Source organism: Erigeron canadensis, chromosome 6 (assembly GCF_010389155.1).
Source record: "Erigeron canadensis isolate Cc75 chromosome 6, C_canadensis_v1, whole genome shotgun sequence".
NCBI lineage: Eukaryota > Viridiplantae > Streptophyta > Magnoliopsida > Asterales > Asteraceae > Erigeron > Erigeron canadensis.
This window is the reverse complement of record NC_057766.1, coordinates 2,790,417-2,801,644: the sequence shown is the minus strand read 5'-3', so window position 1 is coordinate 2,801,644 and position 11,228 is coordinate 2,790,417. Positions and strand designations below refer to the sequence as shown.

The following is an 11,228-nucleotide window of genomic DNA, read 5'->3' as shown; positions in this document are numbered from 1 at the left end:
GTAGTTGGATCGTTGTGTCTTCTTTTGGGATTGCATTTTGTTTGTAATTGGATGGTCAATGTGTTTTGCTGGTATATAAATTTATCAGAATTGGATCGTTATACGAGACAACCGTGTTATGTATAGGCTTAATGTACTTGACTAACTTTTTAAGTTATGACCCATCACCAACCAGTACTAACTTTTAAGAATTTAAGTTGAAAGAAAAGCAATACACCAATAATTGGAGTCTGTTAAATTTTGTTACACATAAAAGTGCTTATATTGATTTCTCTAGTAGTTTCATCTATGCTAAAAAATGGTTCGTTTATTATGATGGTCATGTGCAAATTAAAGCGTATATATCATGACAGCTAAAGTTGCCATCACATGATCTGTCAATTTACCTCACATTATATCTGAATATATATAGGGGATGAGAATATAAGGATGTCAGGTATCTAAGCTTAGGTGTAAAATACCTATATATTGTTTTTTTAATCCATAAAAATCATGGAGCCCATGCATTTATTCATTAAACAAAAAATAATAAAATATTAGTATGTGAGGGATTCCACACCTAAGCTTAGGTACCAGAGAGCCTTATATTCCCTCCCCCCCCCCCCCCCCCACACACACACATATATATATAGTGAAAAGTTATTTTGAGAACTTTTTATTTTCGATAACCTTTAAGAACATTTCAAATCAAGCCCAACCGATGACTATTCTTTACATGAAAATTGTTTTTTGATTGTTTTCTGAATAACTTATGTGTAATTTTGAAGTTTATAATTGTGTGGAGGCATGGATTATCATCCGTTATACAATTATGTGAAGATTTGAATTCTTGATCACATGTGCACGAATATTGCTATGATTACATGTGATCGACTTGTGATCATAGCAACACCATTAAATTTCTAAATATGTTCAATTAAGTTTATATTTTTTTTTATTTGAATGTTGATCATTATATATATATATATATATATATATGGGAAAGATAAAATGAGTCCAACTTATTTTGATTTCAAAAAAAGTCCATTGATTTTCTTCCATCTCCCCCTATACAATGACCTATTACCCCCACCAGCTTTGGTTTATGAATATCCTTAAGGGCGAAGCCTGCTCCGAATCATAATTTTTGACAACCACCACCAGCCACCATCATCGCCGGAAATTTAACTTACACATGTATAAGTTGTACTTACACATGTGTAAGTCTCCCCGGAGATAGTCGCCATTACCGGAGGATCATGGTGGTGGCCGGAGATGATGATCGTGGTGGTGGTGATGGTCGGAGTTCACTTACACATGTGATAGTTACATGGACTTTTTTTGGACTTAAATAGACTCAATTTATCCCACCCTATATATACATATATATATATATATATTGTTCTAGAAGTGTAAATAAATGATACTATTCACTTGATACAAAAACTCTCAAAAAGGTATATTGTATGTAAAAAAAACTTAATTATACTCAAATTTTTTGTCAGAGTAAAAGTACTTGTTATATAAAATGCTTCCAAGGCGGACTAGTGATTATCTATTATCTATTAACTATGTATAAAGCATTTTGGATTTTTATTTTCGGAATGTCTTAAAAATTTAAACTTTTTATATTATCACTCTTATATATTTATACCATATATCATTTATCTTTTAATATAATTATACTATCACTCTTTACATTATTTATATTTACATCAATCATCAACACTACTCGACGTCGGCACCACCACCAGACTGCTATATAAAAAATTTTGGACTTCTATTTTCGAAATGTCATAAGACTTCAAACTTTCCATATTACCACTCTTACATATTTATACCATATATCATTTATCTTTTAATATACTTATATTATCACTCTTTACATTATTTATATTTACATCAATCATCTACACTACTCGACGTCGGCACCACCACCAGACTGCTATCACTCCCGCATTGCGCGGACAACCCTCTAGTATTAATAAAACGAGATTTGTTGGCCGTTAGGAAAAAAAAAAAAGCGGACTAGTGATTCACATTTTGAGATTTTTACAACAAATTTTAGGTTTGAATCCCGTTAGATAGAGTTTTTTAACTCTGTTAACCCGAGTAGGAAAAATCTCATTCTTTTACCCGTTTCACATATTTAATATACAATGTTTTCGGGCATATGTAATAAGATTAAAAATATATATAAGTGACAGGCTACCAGCATTCACTAATTATTTTATTTGCAATATCCTCAACTTAAAATCCCAATAAAAAGAATTTAGTTTTGGCCCCAGGGCCATTTAGTGTGCAATGGATATGACTTATGATCCAATTTTGTAGCAGTACATTAAAGTGCAATGGGTGTCAGTTTTGCACATAGCATTAAGTAAAAAGACCTCAATGTCCTCTTCTTGTGGAATGCACTCCATGCATCATTATCATTACATTTTTCCTAAAACAACAATCATTAGTTCTTGAATGATATGGTGAATTTTATTAAAAAAACCCATCATTTATCATTAGTATTGCTGGATAGACTTGTAGATTATATAAGAAAACTTAACATAAACGTTTTCACTGTTAAGGTAAATTTGCCAATGAGCTCTTGGTCTAGCTAGTGGTCTGAATTCTGAATGCGAGGTTGGAGTCTTTGTCTTGATGGAGGTCATGGGTTCAAATCTGGGCATTGATGGAAAAAAAAAACAAAAAAAAACATAGTTTGTAGAGTTTAACACCCTAAAAGAGGTGGGGTGTGATACATTATATCTGATAGCTTTTTTGTGCATTTACTTTCATTATGTTAAACAGCCTACAGATCTGGCGTAGTTAAATGGAGGTCCTTGGCTCAGTGAATAACTATAATTATTAGTTTTGATTTATAAATGATTAAACCACAACCATAGAATGACATTGTTGGCATTGAAGTAGTTGGGGTATTTGAGATATAATGTTGGTGGGGTTGCTGCATAAACTTATAAGATGCGGAAAATTAGCTTCTGATATCGGGTCATGGTAAATATTTTGTACCGGTTGAAACGATGCAAACCGGGCTGGATTGAGCCACACAAATTAATGTGTTAGATGTTATGACCAAATTAATGTGTTTCATGTTTCGCTTGTTTATTAGTATTCCTTGTCGCGTACCAACAATAATAATACTAATACTTGTTCATCTGAATTATACTTTGGGTGCAAAAAATTTATAAACCAGATCAACAGTAGTCTTTTTCATTTACTTTTTTGAGCTATTTAATGGTATAGTAAATGTTATCGAAACAAAACCGATTAGTTAGTTGGCCAACTATAAGCTGCTTCATTTATTTGCGGGAAATTGATATCATATTGTCCATCATGTAAATGAAATGAAAGAAACTTAACTTTTTTTAATAATAAATAATATCACTCTCTTTGCAAACTGTCTGTCCAGTTAAGCTTCACAATGAGAGAAGTTGAACTTTTGGCAAATCAAGATTCTGGTGATATACAAACTCCAAAAGTTGACATTAAATCAGATACAGAATCAGCAAAAAAGAATGCTTCATTTTCGGGCTTATTTTACGCAGCTGATAAATGGGATTTCTTCTTAATGTTATTTGGAAGCATTGGAGCTTGTATTCATGGTGCCGCGCTTCCGGTTTTCTTTGTTTTGTTTGGCAGAATGATTGATACTTTGGGTCATTTGTCTTCACATCCACATAGATTATATTCTGAAGTTTCTAAGGTCATTTGAATCCTTTTTCTACATTTCCCACATTTTCTAACTTACTAGATTCTTAAATAGTAGTTTTCCAGGAGAAAAAAAAACAAAAAACAAAAGAAAATAAGAGAAGTTTATCTCTAGCTGAAAAAGATCCTGTAACTTTATGTGCAGAATTCTCTGTATTTGGTGTATCTTGGACTGGTTGTTTTTGTATCATCATGGATTGGTACATTTCTTTCTCTTTGATATTTGCTATGTTCAACAGAAAAAGTCAAACTTTGACTTTTTAGGTCAAAGATGTGTTGTCTGAATCTTGAAAGTTAAAGCATTTTCACAAATTACTAGTATGGTGATTTTGAAGGTGTTGCATGCTGGATGCAGACAGGAGAAAGACAAACAGCACGTCTACGTTTCAAATATCTTCAATCTGTGTTGAGAAAGGATATTAAGTTTTTTGACACTGTAGCTAAGGATAGAAATCTACTCTTTCACATTTCTAGTGATGCTATACTTGTGCAAGACGCGTTAGGCGACAAGGTACAACAAACAACAACCTGGATCTGTCAAAATGGGCGGGTTGGATTACAGGTCGAAATTGGTTAAGGTTAACACCATAACTTTTTGCATTGGTTAAAACGGGCGGGGTGGGTCGGCCTGACAACAATATTTGGCCTTTTATATTAAGCTTTGTAGTTGTTTAATATAGTGATTACTACATATAAATTATGATTACAAAACTATATACTTAAAAATAATAGAGTAACTTTTTTTAAAGACAATAATTTCGGATGTTCCAAACATTTAGATGCATATTTAATGACTTTTGAGTTCTGACCCATCTATCACCTCATAGCTACTTTGGTATATTCAACATGTTACAATCAAAAACCCAAATTGACTCATTTGCATATTAATGGGTTGATATGGCCACCTCTACAGAAACCAAAAGGGATAAGAAAAAATTTACTTAGTAACTACTCTGTACTAATTGTATCATTGGATAAAAATGCAGATAGGTCATGGTTTACGGTATCTTTCCCAGTTTTTTGTTGGGTTTGTGGTGGGATTTACTTCAGTTTGGCAGCTCACACTTCTAACCTTGGCCATTGTCCCACTCATTGCTTTCGCCGGAGGAGCATACACAATGATCATGTCTACCTTATCTGAAAAAAGTGAGGCTGCATATGCCGAATCTGGGAAGATTGCAGAGGAGGTAAAAACCACTTGCAAAACTTGTAAAGTTTTTAGTTGTGCATAATTAAAATGATCGTGTGATATTTTGTAAAATAATCAAGTTTACATGATTTACATTTGGCATGTATTGGTTTACATTTTGGTCTCTACTTATACTTGAATTCTCCTGACTAACTGAAGTTTTCGTCTTGTGTATTTGGATTTGTCAGAATATATCACAAGTTCGTACTGTATATTCGTTTGTGGGTGAAGAGAAAGCAATTGAATTATACTCTAGATCACTTCAAAATGCACTGAAACTTGGGAAGAAGAGTGGATTTGCTAAAGGAGTCGGCATCGGCTTCACATATTCACTCTTGTTTTGTGCTTGGGCGTTACTACTTTGGTACGCCGGCATACTTGTTCGACACCATGACACAAATGGTGGCAAAGCATTCACAACAATCATCAATGTCATCTTTAGTGGATTGTAAGTTTCAGTTGTTGCAGCAATATTATGTTTACTGTTGGTAATATTAGCATATTTACTTAAAATTAGGCTAATGTGGGGGATATCTTTACGTCTGAAGGGTCAAATGTCCCAAACGGGATAAAAACCTTTAGTACTTTTGATACATAAAACATTGTAAATAGTTGAGTAGAGATAGATGTTTTATGAAATAACATTTTTTTTCCAGAATGATACAGACTAGCTATCAGTAAATAAAAAACTGGGCATCAAGTATTTTGGTCAACCCAACTACCCAAGCCTACCTGATCCGTTTGGCCAGCACCAAAAGATTGCCCCTTTCGATCCGCCCATCTTTCCACCTCTGAAACTGCATTTGATTTTCAAATTTTTAACAAAAAGCAGAACATCTTGTTTTGTAGTGCTCTTGGTCAGGCTGCACCAAATCTTGCAGCCATTGCTAAAGGTAAGGCTGCTGCTGGAAACATTGTAAGCATGATTAAAGAGGATGTTGACCCCTCTAGAAAGTCAAATTCAGGGATGGCCTTCTCAAAAGTGGATGGAAGCATTGAGTTTCGTGACGTGTGTTTTGCTTATCCATCAAGACCAAATATGGTATTTGAAGATTTGAGCTTTTCTGCTGGTGTTGGGAAAAAAATTGCACTTGTCGGTCCTAGTGGTTCGGGAAAAAGCACCATCATTTCTTTGATACAACGGTTCTATGACCCCACTTCAGGTAACAAACAATATCCTATTATAGTTGGGCCAATTGGTTACATCAAACCATCCACTGCTCTTTTCCTACACTTTCTTTGTCAGCTGCATACCATTTCTTATCACTATATGTGTTAGATATTGGTCTGAATTCGAAATAGGTACTTTCTTTAAGTTAGAAACGGGTCTAGTTGGACAACCCATAGCACTTTTTGTCCACATTATAAATTTTTTAAAACAAGTATTGTTTAAATACAATTAGTATTTCAATAATAAGTTTATGTTTCTAGTAACATCATTTACCCGTTGCAACTTTAGAACTGTTAGAGTAAACTACAACAAAGGTTGACCCATTCATAGATACACAGGTCAAATTTGGCTGATATACGCAAGACCAGTTGCTCTTAATAATATCTGACTCGGTGTGTGTTTTCATTTTCAGGGCAAATATTGTTGGATGGCCATGATATAAAGACTCTCCAGTTAAGTTGGTTAAGAGGGCTCATGGGCTTGGTTAGTCAGGAACCAGCATTATTTGCCACAACTATAGCCGAAAACATTCTTTATGGTAAACCTGATGCAGACATGGACCACGTAATGCAAGTTGCCAAAGCTGCAAACGCGCACTCGTTCATTCAAGGATTACCAAATGGTTACGACACTCAAGTAGGAGAAGGGGGAACCCAACTTTCAGGAGGCCAAAAACAAAGAATAGCAATTGCACGGGCTACACTTAGAAACCCAAAGATTTTACTGCTAGATGAAGCAACAAGTGCTCTCGATTCTGAATCAGAACTCATTGTCCAACAGTCGTTAAACACGGTTATGTCAAATAGGACCACAATTGTTGTGGCTCACAGATTATCCACAGTTAGAGATGTTGACACCATTATTGTTTTGAAAAATGGTCAAGTGGTCGAAAAGGGTACCCATATAACATTAATCTCTAAAGGTGGGGAGTATGCAAATCTAGTAAATCTACAAGCATTAGAACACACCAGTACAAAAGGTCAAACCAGTGTTAGTCAACATTCTTATTATCAAGAGTTTGACCCATTAGCCACAAAAACAGTGAATGCAGATGACGGAAATGACTCTTTATCAAGATCTTCCAAGAACGCGCCATCAATTTGGGATCTTGTGAAACTGAATCAGCCAGAGTGGCCTTATGCATTGGCAGGGTCTTTGGGTGCAATTCTAGCAGGAATGCAAGCTCCTTTATTTGCTCTTGGGATCACATATATTTTGACTGCCTTCTATTCTCATGATAATTCTAAAATTAGAGATGATGTTCGATGTGCATCACTTATATTTGTTGGAGCTGGGATTGTAACAATACCGATATATATGTTGCAACATTATTTCTATACATTGATGGGAGAACGTCTTACTACCAGGGTCCGTTTATCCATGTTCTCAGGTTTGTTTGTGTTCGTTTGTGAATAATGCCACCCCTCCCCTAGTAGTACAAACACAAAATCAGTGAATGGGGCAATGATTCATTAGATTATCATTGGCTAACCCTTTGGTTTGTTATTATTTCCACGGGCTAATCGGGTGTTTATTTTGTATTTCAGCTATGCTTACAAATGAAATTGGCTGGTTTGATTTGGATGAAAACTCCACTGGTTCACTTATGTCAAAACTGGCTGCGGATGCCACGTTAGTAAGAAGTGCCTTGGCTGATCGTCTATCGACAATTGTACAGAACATTGCCCTCACTGTGACTGCATTTGTGATCTCTTTTATATTGAGCTGGAGAATAGCATTAGTCATTGTTTCCACGTTTCCTCTTTTAATTGGGGCTTCCATAACTGAGGTTGGAGGTTAAATTACTGCATTTAAGCACATTACATTGACATGTGGTTACCATCCTTATTTTATCCATGTGACCCATTAGTAAAACGTTACAGACTACACTGCCCCCACCCGTTAGTAAAACGTTACTAAATATACACTTAAAATAAAATTCTTTACGTTGTAACAAAATTAGATTGGGGGTAACAGCCTACACTGCCCCCACTCGTAGCATTCATGAACTAACGTTAGTTTTATATGGTTATATGTTGCAGCAACTTTTTCTAAAGGGATTTGGTGGAGATTATACAACTGCATATTCTCGAGCTACATCTATGGCCCGTGAAGCCATAGCTAACATCCGAACTGTTGCTGCATTTGGTGCAGAAGATAAAGTGTCACATCAATTCTCTATTGAACTCAACCGGCCAGGAAAACAAGCCTGTCTACGTGGTCATATATCAGGTTTTGGGTACGGTTGTTCCCAACTCCTTGCTTTCTGCTCATACGCTTTGGGTCTTTGGTATGCATCAATATTAATTAAACACAAAACTTCCAATTTCGGTGACATTATTAAATCCTTCATGGTTTTGGTAGTCACCGCTTTATCGATAGCTGAAACGCTCGCTCTGGCACCAGATATTGTGAAGGGAACACAAGCACTGGGCTCAGTTTTCGAGATTCTAAATCGTAAATCAGCCATCATTCCCAACCATCCAGATTCCCTGTCAGTAGATCGTATCAAAGGAGACGTAAAGTTTAGAAATGTGACTTTTGCATACCCTACAAGACCGTATATTCATGTTTTAAATGATTTGAATTTGGATATATTGCCCGGAAAGAGTATGGCCATAGTCGGGCCAAGTGGGTCAGGGAAAAGCACCATTATCGGGCTAGTATTGAGATTTTACGACCCTGTTAGTGGTACGGTTTGTGTTGATGATTTAGACGTGAAAAAGTTGAATTTGAAGTCGTTAAGACGAAGGATTGGATTAGTACAACAAGAACCATCATTATTCTCGACAACTATATATGACAATATAAAGTATGGGAACGAAGAGGCATCAGAAATCGAGATAATAAATGCTGCGAAACTTGCAAACGCTCACGAGTTCATTTCTAGAATGCCAGAAGGTTACAAGACGGAAGTTGGTAATAAAGGTATTCAGTTATCTGGTGGTCAAAAGCAAAGGGTCGCGATAGCTAGAGCCATTTTAAAAGACCCTTCTATCCTTCTTTTGGATGAAGCAACAAGTGCTCTGGACACAGCCTCTGAGAGGCTGGTCCAAGAAGCACTTGATAAGTTAATGGAAGGAAGAACTTCCGTTTTGGTAGCACACCGGCTGTCAACTATACGTAACGCGGATAGTATCGCAGTGTTGCAAAACGGAAAGGTGGTCGAGAGTGGGTCCCACGATGCGCTTGTCAGGATGCCGGGGAGTGTATATGCACATTTGGTTGATCTTCAGCAAGAAAAAAGCACACAGGTTGAGGGTCAGTAGTAGTAGTGGTATATATGTAGGAAATAATATTTTCATTTTTAATACATCATTATGAATGAATATACCATTAATTTAGCATTTCATTTTTTTTATCGGGTTCGGGTAGATCCGGATGTCTTGACCCGAAGTGCTGCAAACAGGTCAATCTGTTAGATAATGTGATTGTGTATATATAATACTTTTATAGTTTCTTAATCGCTGTTATTGAAGTTATAATAGTTTTATACTCGTAATACTTTTATTGTATATATAATACTTTTATTGTTTAACATCATTGTGATCAGTTTTATTAATTAATCAATCATAAACTACTACAGCATTCCCATAGCTTTACAACTAGGAAGGAGTGAAGGACAATGGGACGGTCGTTAAACCCGAAGACCAAACCCGATGCGATACTAATCGGGGATCCTATTAGGGGCAAGGGTGTAGTGTCAAAAAATAGTCAAAAACAAGCCAAAACTTGCCAAAAGAGGTGGTGTAGTGATAAAAAACTTGCCAATTTAACCAATTTGATAACATAGCAAAGGTAATCGGAATTATAATCAAACTTGCCAAAAAACTAAAAAAGTGACCGTTTTTTTTTTTATAAAATGAAACTTGGGCACAGAATTTGGGGGTCGGAAAATTCGGAAGTCGGAGACACCATGGCTGCTAACCCGAAGGGTTTACCCCGCCAAGATACGCCTCGGATCGTCTGAGTCCCATTTTTACGAACATTTGTATCATCATCGACCATTTAACCGTCAATCTAAAAAACTGTTCAACGATATCATCATCAGCTAAAAGCTACTGTTTCCGGCTACCTATTGCTTTAATGGAATAAAATCCGACAACGCTACCAAGGAAAAATCCGGCAACGCTACCGCTAACACTACCAAGCTAATCACAAACAAACAATTAACGGCAATGTAAAAAGATAAATATACAGCAGCGGTACCGAAAAATCCAAGAAAAGGGTCGCCGGAAAACCCAAGAAAAGGGTTGCCGGAAAACTAACCGCCATAAAAGGAGCAACAGTTAACTGAAAACCCAAGAAAGGGCTCGCTGGAAAACCACAACCACCTTAGCAGTAGTAAAAGGAGAAGCAGTAGTCTCACCAGAAAACCCAAGAAAGGGCTCGCCGGAAAACCGAACCAACCAACAAAGCAATAGTATATCGATTAAACCAGAAACCCCCAAAAAGGGGTCGCCGAAAAACCGAGTTTCAAGTAGTCAATAGCCAACTACACCCTTGCACAAGCCAAAATATGTTTTGGCCTAATGAAAGTGAACGTTTTTGGCCGGCAACGATCGGAAACCTCAAAAGGGGTTTTGAATCTCATCGGAAAAGGGTGCTATATAACGTTAGGAGCATCGGCAAGTTTTATCGGCACGTATTCCGGCAATAGAAGCTAAGAAAAACATAGATCTAGCCCTTAAAATCGAAAACCACCAAATTTTTTTTTTAGGCTTCCGGCGATGTCGAAAAATATTGGCACAAGGACAAAAAAAAAACGTCACAAATACACGCTCCCAACGTTCACAAGGATCGGCCAAAACATGCCGATATATATAGCCAAAACTAGCCGATTAAAATTGCCAATACAAGCCGATGGAGATGCTATAGTGTAGCCGATTAGCCGATGTTTGCCGATGGTTTATGCCGATAAAACAAGCCGACTACACCCTTCCCCTTAGGCACCCCATCCTGACAGAAAGTTCACTCTAAGCCTGTGTTCTCGAGTTTATATGTAAAGGAAGGGGAAAGAAGAGAAGGGGTGGAGTTTCCTTCCTTCCAAATCATCCCAAAAGTGGGAGGAAAATATCTTTAACGAATTCTATAGAATTCTCCTTCCAAATCTTTTTCCGTCTTTTCTCTTCTTCCCTTAAATAAAACTCAAGAACCCAAATATTTTTA

The 11,228-nt window shown here is 36.5% G+C and overlaps 1 protein-coding gene across 4 annotated transcripts; it reads left to right on the top strand.

Annotated features, from left to right (window-relative positions):
* The first annotated feature begins 3,346 nt into the window (after window positions 1–3,346).
* Window positions 3,347–9,387, top strand: LOC122603630 (ABC transporter B family member 13-like). 4 transcript variants are annotated; one of them, XM_043776387.1, is made up of 10 exons: window positions 3,347–3,694; window positions 3,845–3,899; window positions 4,035–4,210; window positions 4,686–4,886; window positions 5,077–5,336; window positions 5,738–6,051; window positions 6,472–7,449; window positions 7,607–7,848; window positions 8,102–8,349; window positions 8,466–8,544. In XM_043776387.1, coding segments are annotated over exons 1-10 (2,757 nt in total). In that variant the 5' UTR covers window positions 3,347–3,412; the 3' UTR covers window positions 8,467–8,544. The 4 variants fall into 4 exon arrangements, with proteins under 4 accessions (XP_043632322.1, XP_043632325.1, XP_043632321.1 ...); XM_043776390.1 differs by having other exon boundaries at window positions 8,102–8,298; window positions 8,424–8,531; XM_043776386.1 differs by having other exon boundaries at window positions 8,424–8,531.
* The last annotated feature ends 1,841 nt before the right edge of the window (window positions 9,388–11,228 follow it).